Source organism: Gracilinanus agilis, chromosome 2 (genome assembly GCF_016433145.1).
Source record: "Gracilinanus agilis isolate LMUSP501 chromosome 2, AgileGrace, whole genome shotgun sequence".
NCBI classification, from domain to species: Eukaryota; Metazoa; Chordata; class Mammalia; order Didelphimorphia; family Didelphidae; genus Gracilinanus; species Gracilinanus agilis.
Genome location: NC_058131.1, coordinates 687,651,456 through 687,670,407, shown reverse-complemented (window position 1 = coordinate 687,670,407; position 18,952 = coordinate 687,651,456). Strand labels below are relative to the sequence as shown.

Genomic DNA, 18,952 nt, shown 5'->3' with positions numbered 1-18,952 from the left:
GATAATGGGCTGATGAATGAAGGGAAAAACTACTTTTGAAATACAGAGTCAAGGAGGATAAATTATTATGGGGGGAGTTTAAGATTCAGGTCTGTGACTGTATGGGTTTGAGGAAACTCCTAGAGTGAATGTTCCATTCACCACTGCAGATCAACAACCTTTTTCTAATGTTCATTCCTAAAGAGTTGTCTAGGAACCTGAAAAGTTAAATAATTTTGTTAAGGTTATTCTGATGATATGGTTTAGAGGAATGAACTGAGCCTAGATCTTCAAACGTCGAAGATGGACCTATCTCATGGTATTAGCTATATATAATTTGACTTTGCTTATTAATATTTTTCCATGTAGTTTTGGTAGAGATACTAGGACAATTATGTACTTTAAAGGTATACGAGGGCAATAAAAGATCTGGAAGGGATCTTAGAGTCTCTTGAGTTCCACAATCTAATTTTATAGAAGTGAAAACTGAAGTCTAGGGAGATTAAATCTCAGCTATGAAATGCTGGATTGGTATTAGGGAGACATGAGTTTGAATCCTACCTCAGGCACTTGCTAACTGTTTGACCTTGGACAAGTACTTCACCTCTGTCTTCCTCCATTTCCTTATCTATGATTGGAGATAATAATAGCACCTGCCTCATAGGTTTCACCTACCTCATATCTTCCTTACCTATCTCACCTACCTCATCCACCTTACAGATGAGTGAGATTGTAAATGTAAAACACGTTGCAGCCTTAAAATACTAGCAATAATGATGATGATGATATATATGACCTATCTAATGTCTTATAAGTGAGAACCATGACTACAGTGCTGTTGGTAGAGCTTGCTAAGAGCCTTTGAGTATTCCTCATTATAAATTACCATTTATTGATGACAATTTGAACCCAGATCCTCATCCTCTACCTCAAGAACCAGTTAATTGTCTTTCTCATACAAAATAGGAACAATGTCCCATATTTGACCCAAAGGGAAGCTGAGACTCACATTGCTGAGGGACTTGGTCAGAGTCATACAACTACCAATCTGTAAGGCTGTTTTAAAATTTTTAAAATTTGTTTTAAAAGTATTTTCCCATGGTTACACAATTCATGTTCTTTCCCTCACCTCTTCCCTCCCCCCTCCCAGAGCTGACAAGCAATTCCTCTGAGTTATACATGTGTTATCACTTAATACTGTAAGACTGTTTTTGAAGCACTTTCCTGATGACGATCCCAAGAGGTAGGAAATGTACATATTATTATCTCATTTAATAGATAGGAAACTGAGGTAAGAAGAGATGAGATGGACTTTTGTGGCCATTGATATTACATATATTTGAATGAATTCATTTTACACATCAATCTACTTACTCTCAGACATAGCCATAGGCTACATCTTCATAAGTTTATCATATCCTGTAAAGCACCTATGCACGGCGAATCTTAGAGAAGCAATACAGTGTACTGGAAAAGACATTAAATGTGGAGTCAGTAGATTTGGGTTCAAATCTTGGCTCTATCAGCTGTGTAACCCTAGACAAATAATTTCCTGTCTCTAAGCCTTGGTTTCCTTATCAGTTATATGGGAATAAAATCCTTTCCCTACCTATGTCATAAGGATTTTATGGAGAGAGTTATCTTATAAGCCTTGATAAGCTATAGATATTTGCTACTGTTATTATTAGATAATGGCTAATTTGTGTAATGGCATATTTGCAAATGGGCCAGATGGGATTCCTCCAAGTGAAGAAAGCCTTGCTTCCATCTTATGACTGTGGTGATGCTTTTGAAAAGTGTTATAACTTTAACCAAAGTTTGATCTTTTGGCCTCAGGCATATTATTGATGTCCTTTCATTAGGGAGTCAGCATGAGAGGACATTGGCTGGATTGAATATGACCAATATACAAGGTATAGTTGCAGCTCTGAGAACCTAACGTTGCTACTTCAAATCTATTGCACGTATTTTTTCTTCTCTTTTAAAACAATTAAATTAATCACAGAGTCATGAGAGTTGAGCAAACAAATACATTAGGAAGGACATTGATGAACTGGAATGAATACAAAGAAAAATAGCCAATCTGTTGGAGAATCTTGAGTTTATATCAGAGTCTTTTGAAGGGAATCTTTATCTTGAAGAAGAGACTTCACACAGACATTGAAACTGCATTCAAGGGAAGGAGCATGGATCTGTAGGAGAAAGATCAGTGGATGGATTTGGAATTAAAGGACCATAAGTATGTGTTAACAGTGTGAATTTGGGTCAAGTCACAGAACCTGTCTGTGTCTCCTGTTCCCCAACCATAAAAGCATAATATTGGGCTAGAGGATCCAGAAGATTGTTCTTAGCTTCATATTTATGACCCTTTATAACTGAGGGGATTTCACATGAAAGAGGCAGGGGTCTATGTAGTCCATTTGACCACTAGAGGACAGAATGGAGACCAACACAGGGAAGTTGCAAAGAGATCTGATCTCAATGCAAAAGGAAATTGCCTAATGATATGCTTTGGGACAGAGTGGGATCTCCCCTCACTGGAGACCTTCTGGCAAAGGCTAGAAAATCAATTGTTAGGTTTAGTCAAGGGATTTTCAGTTAGGTTCAGGTTGGGGTAGATGTCTTTGAGGTCTATTCTACTCCTATGAGAATCTGGGAGTCTGTGTTATTGTTATCAGAGTCAAAAAGAAAAAAAAACGAGTGGAATATGTGTATGTGTGTATGTGTGTGTATTTGTATAGGCAGTGAGAAATGATGAAAAGACCATTAGCTCTGAAGTCAGAGGACCTGGGTTCTAATATTGTCTCTGATAGTGACTATTTTTCAAGGTATTTAACCTTTCTGGCTTGCAGGTTCCTTATCTGTAAAATGAATGAGATGGCATCTGAGGACCCTTCTGATTTTGTCTTGGTCTTTGAAATCTGTGTTTCCATGTGTTTGGTTAAAAATGTCTCTCTGAGAATGTTGTAAGTATGTGTGCATGTGTGTGTGTGTGCATGTGGGTGTGTATCTCTCTGGAATTTTATGTGTGAACTTATGTCTTTTTGTATGAAACTGAGTGTGACTGCAGTGAGTATTTTATTTCCAGAGTGACTGTGTAAACTGTGAATGGGAGAAGTCAAGGATAAAACACTTTGTTGTTCCTGATGCACAAAATTCCTGTCTCATTCTCCTCTGCCTAAGTTTCTACCTTCCTAACTTTTCCCTGCCATGTGGAAATTCTGGGTGTTAAAATGGATAGGTTTTTAAAAAAACCCACATAAATGATCTCCTTGCTTTTCAGCCAAATGATGCTGGTATTTATCTGCTAAGTACTAAATTAAGCTGTTTTCCCCTTCCATCCCTCCCTCCCTCCCTCCCTCCCTCCATTCCTTCCTTCCTTCCTTTCTTCCTTCCTTCCTTCCTTCCTTCCTTCCTTCCTTCCTTCCTTCCTTCCTTCCTTCCTTCCTTCCTTCCTTCCTTTTTTTTCTCCCTCCCTTCCTTCTTTATTTATTTCTTCCCCAAATCTCCAGATCTCAATTTCTTCATCTGTAAAATGAATGAGGTATTTTCTTGTTCTTAATCCTGATCCTATGAAATCATATCTGAATAACTTCACTTCCCCTTTGAGAGAGACACTTGACTGGGAAGTTTTGTGCCATAGAGGAATACAATGCTGGACTCAGAATAAAAATAACCTTCGTTCAAGCCCTGCCTCTGACATGAGCTGTGTGACCCTGGGAAAGTTACTGTATATGCTGGAGGCAGATCCCTAGTTTTCTCTATTAAATTGTGATCTGTATTGTTGGAAGGAGGGGCCATAAAGGGAATTCTTGACACTGATGAATTCATGATTCTTGAAAATTTGTTCATATGAGACCAGTAGATTAGGGAAAAGGCAAGAAACAGTGTACTTGGACTTCAAATTCAGAAAAGAATGTTTAAAAATCTTACTCATGCTACCCTGGGAACCAGAGAGGGAAATTAAGGTTAAATAATGGTATAGGTCGATAGAACTTATTTAAAACATGGATCCAAAGCTGGAGGGCAGTCTCTAGTGAAAGACCTTGGGGAACTCTCCTCATTCCTCTGTTCAACTTTTCTATCCATAACTTGGATGGAGCATGGATGATATATTTGTCAAATTTCCAGATGGCATAGAACTGGGAAGGATGGTTAACACATAGGATGACAGAATGAGGATTCAAAAATCCCTTGACAGGCTGTAACATCTTCTGAGAACTTATCTAATAAGATTGAATTTAACAAGGATAAATATAAAGTTCTGAATTTGATTAAAAAAAGAACTATGGAAGTCTTGGTATTAGAATTAGAAAAAAAGTTTGGGGATCTTAGTGGGCCCTGAGCTTAAAATAACTCAATAAAATGAAACAGAATCTTGAAGGAAGTAAAGGATTCCAAATCAGTGGTAGAGTTCAGGAGGGAGAACATGCCAGGTATGGGAGGCAGCTAGTGCAAACTCAGGACATAATGCCTTATCTTAAAAGTAACAGCAAGACATTGGGGTGTATTCTCTCTGTTCTCTCTGTCTCTGTCTCTGTCTCTTTCTCTGTCTCTCTGTCTCTCTCTCTGTTCCTCTGTCTGTGTGATAGAGACAGACAGACAAAGACAGGGAAATAGAGACAGAGAGATAGACAGGTCCCATAGGAAAAGCAACCTAGTATTTGTGAGTGGTGATGAGGGCCTGAATTAAGGGCATGGTTGTATGACTGGAAAGAAGAGGGCAAATGCAAGATGTTATTGAGGCAGAAATGATAAAAATTGTCAACTGATTATGTGGGTGAGAGTGAAGAGTTGAAAATGGCCCTGAAATTGCCAACCTGAAAACTGGAAAGATAATTGCACCCTCAACAATAATAAGGAAGTTGAGAAGAGGGATGGTTTTGGGAGAAAGATGGGTTCTGTTTTGCACTTGATGATTTTAACATGTTTACAGGACAACCAGTTTGAATTGTCCAATTGGGAATTGGTGAGGTGGGATTGGAATTCAATAGAGAGACTAGAACTTGATATAGAGAGCTAGAAATCATTTGAATAGAGTTGATGACTATCAATGGGAGCTGATGAAGACACTAAGAGAGTGTAGAGAAAAATATGTTCAGCACAGAGCTGTGATTAGAACCCAGGTGTCCAGACTCCAAACCCAGCATCCTTTCCACTGTCTCATGGTGTTACCTCAGATATTTAATCCACCTTATCTTAGGGAGTCTAACTCCCACTCCCAGATCAACTGATTAAGACTCAAATGCCATCTTGGACCATATGATCCTACTGTAAGGGGCCTCAGAAGGTGCATTAAGGGTCCTTATGCTAAATTGAGAGTTGGCATGTCTAGTTTAATGAATGTTGAGCTTGGAGTCAGAGAACAAAGAAGGTAAAAGAAACAGGCCTTAGGGATCATCTAGACCAGTTCATTGGACTAGTCCCATCTAATTTATCTAATCTAATTCATTTTATAGAGAGGGACAACAAGGGCAGGGAAGGAAGTCGATTGCTCCAGGTTACATAGGTAGTAAGGAGCAGAGCAATCATTCAAAGCATGTTATAGGATCAGAAGTTTGGAGCTAGAGGGGAGTTCAGAGATCATCTGGCCCAACCACTTCATTTTACAGATGAGGAAATAATAATAATAATAATAATAATAATAATAATAATAATAATAATTAATAATACTTTTTTTGAAATCTCAAAGCTAGAACCCAAGTCCTCTAAATGCTTTCCCCCCATTATACCAACTGCCTTGCAGAAGTCCAGAGGTCTTTATTTTAAGTTGAGTTCCATGACTTAGCATCCATATTACCTCGAACATATCACAACTTTCCAACCTTCATTTTCCTCTCTGTGCAACAGAGATAGTAATACCTGTATTCTATTTCTCACAGTGCTGTTTTGATGATCAGGTGGGGTCCTTTGGGAGGTAATGTTGTAGTATGCCTCTAATATGATTTCACTTGAAACTTTTGAAGGAGGTACTTGAGAAACATAATAATAATAATAATAATAATAATAATAATGATGATGATGATGATATATTAATAATTATCATTCTCCCCACTTTACCTTTGAGGAAACTGAGGTTCAGAAGTTGGGTGATTGCCTATGCACATAGTATCAATGTGTCAAAGGCAGGGTTTGAACACAGGACTTTCTGAATTCACGTCTAGCACTCTAGTCATGCTTCTCCTTACTGGAGGTCTTCCAATAAAGGCCAGATGACACCTTGTTGGAAATTCTGTAGAGGGGATTCTCAATGAGGCTTGGGATAGATTAGATGGCCCCGGAGGCCCCTTTCCTCTCTTCTATCCTGTGAAATGAGATAATATACATGCAAAACAATTTATAAACCATAGAGCATGATGTAACTGTCAGCTGGTCTCATTAGTAGCAAATCTGAGTTTCCTGAACCTCTTGTTGGGGCCATGGGCTCTCCTGTGGAAGGTTCAGGTCAGGAGAGATGGAATGTTTTTTCCCCTGGTTAAAGCCTCTGGGACAGTTCGGGCTGCTGAGGAGACAGGTGTGAGGCCAGCAGCTTCTTCTGGCAACCCAGCGGGTGAGCTGGCCCAGATGTCCTTCTGCTTTTCTCCCTGCCCTACCCTCCTGCCCCAACTGTAAATAAATAAATCAGCCATCTGATGTGCCCAGCTCTGGAAAACAACCAAGCCAGTTAATTCCGTTCCCCTTACTGGAGTCCCCTGCTTTGTTCTTGTCATTAGACTGTATTAGTGAGCCGCAGAGATAACGCACCCCAGGAGACCATAATTAACATGGAATGTGATGAGGTAATTTGGTTGCCCTGCGCTGACTGGGAAGCCCATCTAGACAATTGTTTGGAAGGCACTTTGGATTTCCCCCTATTGGAAAATTTAATCAGTATGAGCTGCCCTGGCCAAGCAGATTTGATTCAATTCAACCAACATTTATTGGGTGGATAGGATGTGCAAGACCCTGTCTCTCCACTGGTGATGCAATGATTTAAAAGAAACTACAAAATGGAGCTACTGTCTTCAAGGACATTAAGTCTACAATGGGCAATAGAATATCTATAATAAGTAAAAATAGCTACCATTTATATAGCACCTTAATATTGGATAAATACTTTACCTATGCTATTTCATTTGACCCTCACAACAACCATAGGTGATTAATCCCATTTTACAGGTAAAGATACGGAGACCAAGAGCAGTTACAGGTTTGCCTAAAGTTACACAGCTAGTTAATATGTAAGGTAGGATTCAAACATGGGTCTTCATGGCTCCAAATCTGGAGCTTGACCCTTTGCACCACGTAACAGTCAAGTAATAGAGGCATTTCTCATTTTCATCTTCCCCACCATAGCTAGCACAAGACTAGGCAAAAAAAAAAAAAAAAAAAAAAAAAAAAAAAGCAGGCTTAGCAAATGCTGATTATGACAGAGTTTTTCCACAATGACATGTCTGGGGCAGAATTTGAACTCAGGTTTTCTCTATAGCACCACCTAGTTGCCTAGTGTACCAAAAACACAAAATAATTAGAACTCAAAATTAAATGTGATAAGGAAAAAGGAACTATCTAGACAAAGTGCTCTAGGAAATGTTGAGGAGACAAGGGAACATCAACTGTGGCAAGAGGTCTGTGTCTGGAGTCAGAGACCCTGAGCTGAAATTCTGCTTTTGATGCTTAGTGCCTCCATGACTTTGGGGAAGTGACAACTTCTCTAGGATTCACATTCCTTCCCAGTAAAGTGAGGGAGTTAGACTTGCTCTCCTCTTAGGTACTTTCCTTATCTAGCGCTGTGATGTGATGAAATCAGCAAAAGCTTATTGGAGAAAGTGGCTCCTGAGCTAAGTCCTAAAGGAACAAGATTTCAATAGAAAATTTGAGGAGTAAATGTGTTCCAGGCTTGAGAGATGCCCTGTGTTGTAATGTAGAGGTAAAAGAAGAAAGAGAACAGAGATTATTAGTCAAGTCTGGTCCCTCTCCTCTCCCTTCTGCCTATTCATCTGTTCTTTGCCTCTTTTTTTCCTTCTTTCATCCCTCTCTATCTGTATTCCTAGTACCAAACAAAGTATCTGGCATGTAATACTTGTTTAATAAATATTTGTTGAATTACATTGAATTGAGGGTCAAAGAAATGTAAGGACAGAGCCTTAAAGAATAGAAAGCATCAACTGAATACTAAGGAAAGGACTGGTTGTGTATCAAGGGAAATATAATTAATGATTCTCCACTGGGTTAGGCAGAGAGTCCATATTTTAAGATGGGTTTTAAACAGTCAAGGAATGGACAATTGGGAAATAATAGAGGCCATTGTAGATGAAGTCACTGTGAAAAATTCAATATCTGGCTAAGTAGAGGCTGGCCAGCTTTAGTGTCTCCTGGGAGGCTACACTCCCTGAGCTCTGAAAGCTGTTGAAAGGCTTGGTGGAACTCCACTATCACTCAAGGAGGGAAAGGTTCAGGGCCAAAAGGATGCATCTCAGGGAAGCATTCCCACAGGTTGTCTCCCTTCTTAGGAAAAAGAATGGGAAGTCTAGAGCTCCCACAGAAAACTCATCATATGCAGGGAGGTAAGGAAGAGTTTGGGATCATAGGATCAAAGGATGTCAAAGTTGTAAATGACCTTGAAACCTTTCTAGTTTTGTCCAAATCAGACTGAGAATCCCTTCTTAATCCTAAATGACAAGGAGCCATTTAGCTTTGCTCCACAAAACTCTAGATAGGGGGATCCTCACTATTTTCTAAGGCAGCCATTCTACTTTTGAATGGCTCTCATTGATGGGACATGTTTCCTGACAGCCTAAATTTACCTCGGCAACTTCCACTCCCTTCTTGTGTTACTTTCTCGGTCAAATGGAACAAATCTAATCCCCTTTCTCCATAGGGCTCTTTCCAAGTAAATCCAAGGAGAACTGAACTTTTTCTTAAATTACATTTATTATTTAATTAATTAATTTAGAATTTTTTTTCCTATGGTTACATGATTCATGTTCTTTCCCTCCCCTCCTCCCACCCCCTCCAATTGCCAATGAGCAATTCCACTGGGTTTTACATGTGTCATTGATCAAGACTTATTTCCATATTTTTAATATTTGCACTAGAGTGATCGTTTAGAGTCTACATCTCCAATCATATCCCTATCGAACCATGTGATCAAGCAAATGTTTTTCTTCTGTATTTCTGCTCCCACAAATCTTTCTCTGGATGTGGATAGCATTCTTTCTCATAAGTCCCTCAGAATTGTCCTGGATCATTGCATTGCTGCTAGTAGAGAAGTTTGATTGTACCATGTGTATCCGTCTCTGTGTTCTTTTTCACTTTGCCATCAATTCCTGGAGGTCGTTCCAGTTTACATGGAATTCCTCCAGTTCATCATTCCTTTTAGCACAATAGTATTCCATCACCAACAGATACCACAAGTTGTTCATCCATTCCCCAAACAAAGGACATACCCTCATTTTCCTTTTTTTTTTTTGCCACCACAAAGAGTGTGAGTATAAATATTTTTGTACAAGTCATTTTTCCTTATCTCTTTGGGGTATGAATCCAGCAGTCTTATGACTGGATCAAAGGGCAGGCTGTCTTTTAAAGCCCTTTGGGCATATTTCCAAATTGCCTTCCAGAATGGTTGGATCAATTCATAACTCCACCAGCAATGCATATGTCTCAATTTTGCCACATCCACTCCAACATTTGTTACTTTCCTTTGTTGTCATATTAGCCAATCTGCTAGGTGTGAGGTGGTACCTCAGAGTTGTTTTGATTTACATTCCTCTAATTATAAGAGATTTAGAACACTTTTTCATATGCTTATAGATAGTTTTTATTTCTTTATCTGAAAATTGCCTATTCATGTCCTTTGCCCATTTATCAGTTGGGGAATAGTTTACCTTTTTTGTACAATTGATTTAGCTCCTTATAAATCTGAGCAATTAGACTTTTGTCAGAGGTTTTTGTTATGAAGATTTTACCCCCAATTTGTTGCTTCCATTCTAATTTTGGTTGGATTAGTTTTGTTTGTACAAAACTTCTTAATTTAATGTAATCAGAATTATTCATTTTACAGTTTGTAATATTCTCTATCTCTTGATTGATTTTAAAATCTTTCCTTTCCCATAGATCTGACAAGTATACTATTCTATGTTCACCTAGTTTACTTATAGTTTCCGTCTTTATATTTAAGAATTTACATTCTGAATTTATCTGGGTGTGGGGTATGAGATGTTGATCTAAACCTAATCTCTCCCATACTGTTTTCCAGTTTTCCCAGAAGTTTTTGTTAAATAGTGGGTTTTTGTCCCCAAAGCTGGGATTTTTGATTTATCATACACTATCATGCTGAGGTCATTTACCCCAAGTCTATTCCACTGTTCCTCCCTTCTCCTCTCTTAGCCAGTACCATATTGTTTTGATAACCACTGCTTTATAGTATAGTTTAATATCTGGTATTGCTAAGCCCCCATCCTTCACATTTTTTTCATTATTTCTCTTGATATTCTTGATCTTTTGTTCTTCTGAAGTTATAATTTTTTCTAATCCAGTAAAAAAAGGTTTCTTGATAGTTTGATAGATATGACACTGAATAAGCAAATTCATTTGTGTAGGATTGTCACTTTTATTATGTTAGCTCATCCTATCCATGAGCATTTAATATTTTTCCAGTTGTTTAGATGTAATTTTAATTGTTTGGAAAGTGTTTTGTAGTTGTGTTCATATAATTCTTGTGTTTGTCTTGGCAAATAGATTCCTAAATATTTTATATTGTCTAACGTGATTTTAATTGGAATTTCTCTTTCTAACTCTTGCTGCTGAGATGTGTTGGAAATATATAGAAATGCTGATGATTTATGTGGGTTTATTTTGTATCCTGCAACTTTGCTGAAGTTGTTATTTCTACTAGTTTTTTAGTTGATTCTCTAGCATTCTTTAAGTAGACCATCATATCATCTGCAGAGTGATAGTTTAATCTCCTCATTGCTTATTTTAATACCTTCAATTTCTTTTTCTTCTCTAATTGCTACTTCTAGTGTTTCTAGTACAATGTTAAATAATAGAGGTGACAGTGGGCATCCTTGTTTCATTCCTGATCTTATTGGAAAGGCTTCTAATTTATCCCCATTGCATATGATTCTTGCTGCTGGTTTTTAAAATATACTGTTCATTATTTTTAGGAAAGGACCTTCTATTCCTGTACTTTCTAGTGCTTTCAATACAAATGAGTGTTATGTTTTGTCAAAGGCTTTTTTTTGTATTTATTGTATTTATTGAGATAATCATGTGATCTCTGGGGTTTGGTTGTTGATATGGTCAATTATGTGGATGGTTTTCCTAATATTAAACCATCCTTGCATTCCTCGTATAAATCCCACCTCATCATAGTGAATAATTCTTGTGATCACTTGCTAGAGTCTTTTTGCTAGTATTCTATTTAAGATTTTTGCATCTATATTCATTAAGGAGATTGGTCTATAGGTTTCTTTCTCTGTTTTTGTTCTGCCTGGCTTTTGAATTAGTACTATATTTATGTCATAAAAAGAATTTGGTAGAACTCCTTCTTTGCTTATTATGTCAAATAGTTTGTATAGTATTGGGATTAGATGCTTTTTAAATGTTTGATAGAATTCATTTGTGAATCCATCTGGCCCTGGGGATTTGTTTTCTTAGGGAGTTCTTTGATGGCTTATTCAATTATTTATGTATTCTATTTCCTGTTCTATTAATCTAGGCAGTTTATATTTTTGTAAATATTAATCTACATCACTTAGATTGCTGTAATTGTTGCCATATGATTGGGCAAAATAATTCTTAATAATTACCTTAATTTCCTCTTAATTAGAGGTGATGTTTCCCTTTTCATCTTTGATACTGTTAATTTGGTTTTCTTCTTTCCTTTTTTTAATTAAATTAACCAGTACTTTATTTTATTTGTTTTTTCAAAGTATCAGCTCGTACTATTTTTTTTTATTAATTCAATGGTTCTTTCACCTTCAATTTTATTGATTTCTCCTTTAATTTTTAGGATTTCTAGTTTAGTTTTTATCTGGGGATTTTTAATTTTTTTCTCTTTCTAGTTTTTTAATTTGCATGCCAAATTCATTGACCTCTTAACTCTCTGATTTGTTAATATATACACTCAGGGATATAAGTTTTCCCCTTAGTAATGCTTTGGCTGCATCCTATAGATTTTGATATGATGTCTCCTCATTGTCATTCTCTTCAATGAAATTATTGTTTCTAAGATCTTTTCTTTAACCAACCAATTTTGGAGAATCATATTATTTATTTTACAAATAATTTTTGATTTGCCTCTCCATATGTCCTTACTAATTAACATTTTTATTGCATTATTATCTTAAAAGTTTGCATTTATTAGTTCTGCCTTTTTGCATTTATTTGTAATGTTTTTATGCCTTAGTACATGGTCAATCTTTGTGAATGTATTATGTGCTGCTGAAAAGAAGATGTATTCCTTTTTGTCCCTATTTATTTTTTTCCATATATTTATTAACTCTAATTTCCCCAATATTTCATTCACATCTCTTACAGCCTTCTTATTTAGTTTTGCTTTGATTTATCTAGATCTGATAGAGGAAGATTCCGGTCTCCCACTAGTATAGTTTTACTATCTATTTCCTCCTTAAGCTCCAATAATTTCTCCTTTAAAAATCTGAATGCTATACCATTTGGTGCATATATGTTGAGCACTGATATTTCTTCATTGTCTATACTGCCTTTTATCAGGATATAATTACCTTTCCAGTCTCTTTTAGTGAGATCTATATTTACTTTGACTTTGTCAGATATCATGATTCTGACTACTGCCTTCTTTTTCTTAGTAGATGCCTAATAGATTTTGCCCTATTCTCTTACCTTTACCCTGTGTGTGTCTACCTGACTCATGTGTGTTCCTTGTAGACAACATATGGTAGAATTTTGGTTTCTAATCCACTATGCTATTTGATTCTATTTTGTTGGTGAGTTCATCCCATTCACATCCAGAGTTATGAATACCACGTGTGTTTTCCCCATCATTTTGATTTCCTCTCCTAGTCCTTCCCTTTCTTCTTTCACTATTTCCTTCTATACCAGTGTTTTGCTTTTAATCAGTCCCTCTAATTCCCACCCTTATTTTACATCCCTTCCCACCCCATCACTTCTTATTTCCCTTTTATTTTTCTTTAGGGTCTATTAAATTCCCTCCTCCCTTCTTTCCCTCCTTTTAGGTACTCCCTGCCCCACTCCCCACCTTTGTTTTTTTCTCTCAAATTCCCTGTAGGGTAATATAGAATTTGTTACCTCATTGGTTCAAGATGCTCTTCCCTTTCAGAATTGATTCCACTGAGAGCAAGTTTTAAGTATTACGTATTAGGACTCCCTTCTTCTTCTTATAATAGTATTCTTCCCTTCCACCTCCCATGTTCCTTTTTATGTTGTATAATTTATTCTACTTTTCTTCTCACTTCAAGTTTCTCTTGGTGCCATCTTCTATTTATTATAGAATTTACTCATTTAGAGAATGGGTAATAATATTACATCTTTTGCACAAGATTGTTGTGAGGATCAAATGAGATAATAGATGGAAAGCTCTTTGCAACTGTTAAAGGGATATATGAAAATTAGCTATTATTATTAATTAACTTTAGCCAACACAGTAGGATGGAAACAATAAATATATTGAATATAAATTATATATATATGTATATATATATACACATCTCATATATATACTATCGTATCAATAATAGTTCAAGAAGGTACTTAAATTTCTAAGAATAAATTATGTACAAATATAGTATGAATAATAACTAGATTTCTGTTGAGAATAATTACTTGTATTTATATAAATACTATAATGTTTGCAAAGCACTCTATGCATATGATCTCATTGGTACATTATAATAACCTTTAAGATAGATTTTTTAATATTACAATCCCCATTTTGAAGAAGAGGAGATTAAGGTTGAGAGAGCCTCAGTTACTTACCCATGTTCATACCACAAGTATTGTGTTTGAGGCAGGATTTGAATCCATTATTTAAAATGTGAAATCCAACACTTTATCCACTGTACCATACTTCCCCTTCTGAGGAATGCTGAGGGAAACTGAGCATTAAATACTTTTTGATGTTATTTAATGCCAGAAACTTGGGTTTCAGTTCCCTGGACATCTTTATATTTAATTTCAGTCACAGTTTGGGAGTCAACCACTGTGATTGCATTTGGAATCCCATCTTATTGGTATTAAGATGCAAAATATATAAGTCAAAGAGGAGAAAATCTTTTTGCTTTTTGGTCATTTGGTCATTGATACAATAGCTTGATCTCTCCCCTAGCACTTCTCCCTACTCCCCTTTGTAGGCTTCCCCTCTCTTTGTCTTCATTGAATTCTGTGCTGAATCAAAGGAGTCTCCAGAAGATCCAGCATTGTCAAAGTAGTTGAAAAGTTTCCCTCTTACAGCAGATGGTCTGCCATCGGTGTTTGGAAATTACATGTGCTTTCACAGAGTTTGGAAGTGAGTAAAACATTATTAATGAATGTTTTCTTCTTATTGGAACCTCTGCATTGTTCTGTGAGCCTTCAGACTTTCCTTTCATTTGGTATGGCCACCTGGAATTTGCTACTCTCATCTAGCATTAAGCATTTGGGATTCCAAAGGGTTCCTTTTGTCAGTGATTTTTCAAAAAATAGATTTATCCTTTGTCCTTTTTTTACTCCAAATCTTGCAAATATAGTTTATACTCAGATTGCTTACTATCTTAGGAAGGGAAGAAGAGAGGGAGATATGGAGCAATGGAGAGAATTTGGAATTAAAAATTAAAAATAAACCTGTTAACATTGTTTTTACATGTAATTAGGGAAAACATTCTTATTATAATTTTATTAAATAAAATCCTTATCTCTTGTCTTGGAATCAGTACTGTGTACTGAACTTCCCATCTCCAGGTTTGGCTCTCTATCCACTGATCTACCTGGCTGCCCCCCCAAATAAAATACTATTTTAAAAATAGGAAATAAAGTTAATGCTAGTTTATTTTTTCTCCCTCCTCTTTCTTCTATCCATTCTTTGTGTTAAAGGTTTAAAATGAGAAATTTGCCACTTCAGGATTTTTTTTAGAGTACTGGGCTTTGGGAACTGTCTTCTTTGGCCTCTTTTGGATGAAATACATAGTATAGTAGACAGTGAGTACTCTAGATATGAGGCTAAGAGACTCTGAATTCAAATTCTGACACTTCTTATATGACCTTGGTTAAGACCCTTTCTCACTCTGGACCTCAGTTCCCTTTTCTACAAGTGAAGAGGTTGGACTAGATGGTTCCCAAGGTCCCTTCTGGTTTTTTATCTCTGGTTTTATGATCTTCTCTGAGCTTTAGTTTCATTTTTAGTAAAACAAAGGAGCCAGACTAGATAATAACCTCTAAAGTCCTTTCTGGTGAACCTATGAAATGTGTATGGAAATTGTGATATGGAGGAAGCCTGGACTTTGCTTTAGATGACCTAAGTTCTGATCTTGGTCCAACCACTTTTTTAGCTACATAATTGGTCTTCAGTTTCCTCATCTGTGAAATGAAGGGGTTCGTCTAAGTGAGATTTGACCAGATGAACTCTAAGAACTCTTCTAGCTCAAAAATAATTCTGTACTCTCTAATATCTTTTCTGCCTCTTAAATTAGGTGCTTTTCTTATACATAAGACCTAGACTTTTGAGCAATGGCTATGACTTTTAGATATCATTAACAGTTAAATTGTTACTCTAGATGAGTTTTACTTTGAGGGAGGGTAATGGGCCACTAGAGGACAACCAAAGTCATCTTTCTCATGTTTCTTTTTCTCTCTCTCTCATTTTTTGTTCTCTTCCCAGCTTGTGACCTGATGACCCAGGGAATCCTGGCTTTAGTTACGTCCACAGGCTGTGCATCTGCCAATGCCTTGCAGTCGCTCACAGACGCCATGCACATCCCACACCTCTTTGTCCAGCGTAACCCTGGGGGCTCCCCCAGGACGGCGTGCCACCTGAACCCCAGCCCAGAAGGGGAGGAGTATACATTGGCCTCACGTCCACCTGTTCGCCTCAATGATGTCATGCTTAAGCTGGTCACGGAACTACGGTGGCAGAAATTCATTGTGTTCTATGACAGCGATTATGGTGAGTGTATGGGATATTTCTTCCGTCCCTCCATGGTCTGGTTGGACAAGTATTTGAGAGATCAACCAAAGACTTCCCTCTCCGCCCTCCCTTAAGAATATTAGTTCCATTGCCAACCCCACTCTCCATACTGATGAGTAATTTCTTGCTCAGAGTCTATTCATACCTTTGGATCAAGTAGGAAGAAAGGAGATTCGAGGAAGCTAGAGAGCTAGTAAACTTTACCTTATTATTTAGGTAATGGAAAACTTATTTTTCCTTATTTGTAAGAAGGATATAGCTGAGAAAAAAAACCCAACACTGGCCTTTCCAGATAAGCAAAAAAATTGCTAGAGAAAAAACACCCAGTGATAGCTCAAGTTTGGCTTATCTTAGCATTTTAAAAAACAAAATTTTAATGAGCTGTTTTTATGGAATAGCAGAGATTTGTGTCAACAGGCAATAGAGGAAAGTGTAGTTCCTCCCTCTGTTTATCAACTGATAAGTGCCACTCAATGATGAAGCATTTATTTTTCTACTATTTTATTGCTTTTGATTCATTCCTATGGCCTTATTTCTTGTATTTTCCCAACAATTTTTTTTTACAATTCCAGGTATATAAGAGAATTATGGAATTATGTAGTAGAGTGTTGACCTTGGAGCAAAGAATACCTTAATTCAAATCATTTGTGATGTGACTCTGGGCCAAGGCTCAGTGATCAGTGCTGACCTCTCAGTTCTCCAGACAACTCTCTTTCCATTTTTAAACATTAAAAAAAAATAACATGAATCTCTTTCCTTTTCCTTTTCCTCCTATCTTTTTGGATAAAAAAAATACTTGTTAAAAATATGTATAGCTATTTAAAACAAATTACTCCATTGTCTTTGTATATAGACATACATATACACATATATGCATATCGTATTTGCATATTTACATATTAATATATACATACTGTTGTTTTTAATTGTTTCAGTCATGTCTGACTTCAACATTTTATTTGCAATTTTCTTGGCAAAGATAATGGAGCAGTTTGCCATTTCTTATTCCAGCTCATTTTATAGGTAAGAATACTGAAGCAAACAGGGCTAGGTGACTTGCTCAGGGTCACATAGATAATAAGTGTCTGAGGCCAGATTTGAATTCATGAAGACATATATTTATATAATGTATATATACAACTATATATATAATTATAAATATATATGTATATGTACATATTATACATATGTTTATATTGTATATATAGAGAATATACTGGACTGCATTGGTAGAGGGAGTTTCTTGGTCATATATTTCCCTGTTCCAATGAAATCAGAGGTCCAGACCCATCCATTTTCCAGTCCCTCCCCCTTCTCCATACACCTCTATCCAGACCTGGAGTGATTTTCTGGGAAGGGAAGTATATGGGATGGGACTTGACATGTTGAGCCCATGAGTCTAATTGAAGGTTCCATCATAGTGACTGAGATGTCAGGCTGGGCTGAGTCCACTCTGAGTCCCCTTGAGTGTGTGCCAGTCTTGCTGTAAGCAAGGTTCCAACCATTGATTGTCAGGAAGCTGCCTTAGAGTAAAGTCACCATTGGCTTTTTGTTCAGTGACAAGAATATCATTTTTAACAACAGAGCTTTAGCCCTTGAGGTGAAAGCAGACAAGCATTTGTTAACAGTGCCGAAGTGGTACCAGTGTCATATGCCACAGGAGTGTCCTTTGCAAAGATAAAGGATCTTTTTGTAAATGACATATTTCTACATCAGAATTCATCCTAGGCTATTGAGCCTTGCCAAATGCTATTCATCTCAGACATGGGATTGGAATTGACATAGGTCAGTATGGATATATTAGCAGGGACTGACCCTTATCTGAGAGTTCCTAGGAGAAGAGACTGAAAATTGGTGTGGGCGCAGGAGAAGAATTAATGCTAGTTAATATAATTATGGGAAAGGGATTTGTATGAATGTGGACTTGGAAAAGAGATCGCTGCTTTTTGGTGTTTACATGGGACATGGCTTGGAACTGGTAGCTATATCTTAATTAGATTTAATAAGAAATTGATTCTATTTTGTAGACACTTCAGCTTTATATGTTGTACTACAGATGATCACTGTTGTCAGTATGGTATGTACTAGGCTCCAACTATCTGGAGACAGCTAGGGGCAAAGAAAATCCATAAGGATACTTTTATTTGGTTGATGCTGAAGGCAGCTTAGATAGAAAATTGGCTTCATCTATCCTAGTAACAGGATGATGACCCTAAGACCCTGAGAACAGTCCTGCACATAACTAGTTATCTCTTGTAAAATAGATGTTAGTTTTCCCATGCAACTTCTCCCTTCATTTTGTCTAATGGTTGTATCTTCCCTAAGTAAATTATCTCCAATTCTGTCTATCTATCTATCTATCTATCTATCTATCTATCTATCTATCTATCTATCTAGTAGTCTATTTATCTAATATATGTTTATGTTTGTACATAATTTCTCTCTTCAATTAGACCATGAGTGTTGTTTTTTTTTTTGCCTTTGTTTACTCAGAACCTAGCAAAGTACTTGGTATATAGATGGTTAATATATATTTCTTGATTGACTGATTATTATTATTCAGAGGATTTCTTCAGAGCCTCATAATACTATATGCCAGCTAAAAGTATTCCTAGGACCCAGTCTTCTTTAGAACTCTATCCTTGTGTTATCTGGTGGTTAAGATCTTCATTGTCCTTATTACATTGTATGCTTTTCAGTGGATAGTCAGTAGATAGGAGTAATTGTAACTGGTTCTTTGTTTTTTTTTTTCCTGCATATTCTAGGCAGTATGGTTTCTTTGTGGGTCCTCCCTAGTATATATATATATATATATATATGTATGTATGTATG

General features: G+C 36.7%; 1 protein-coding gene across 1 annotated transcript in view; it reads left to right on the top strand.

The window, feature by feature from the left end:
- The window catches only part of GRID1 (glutamate ionotropic receptor delta type subunit 1), a 1,121,438-nt gene that overhangs the window by 373,849 nt on the left and 728,637 nt on the right, over positions 1–18,952 (top strand). Inside the window, exon 3 of the mRNA XM_044660282.1 lies at positions 15,815–16,099. Within this exon, the coding sequence (XP_044516217.1) occupies positions 15,815–16,099 (285 nt within the window). The remainder of the gene's footprint in view (positions 1–15,814; positions 16,100–18,952) is intronic.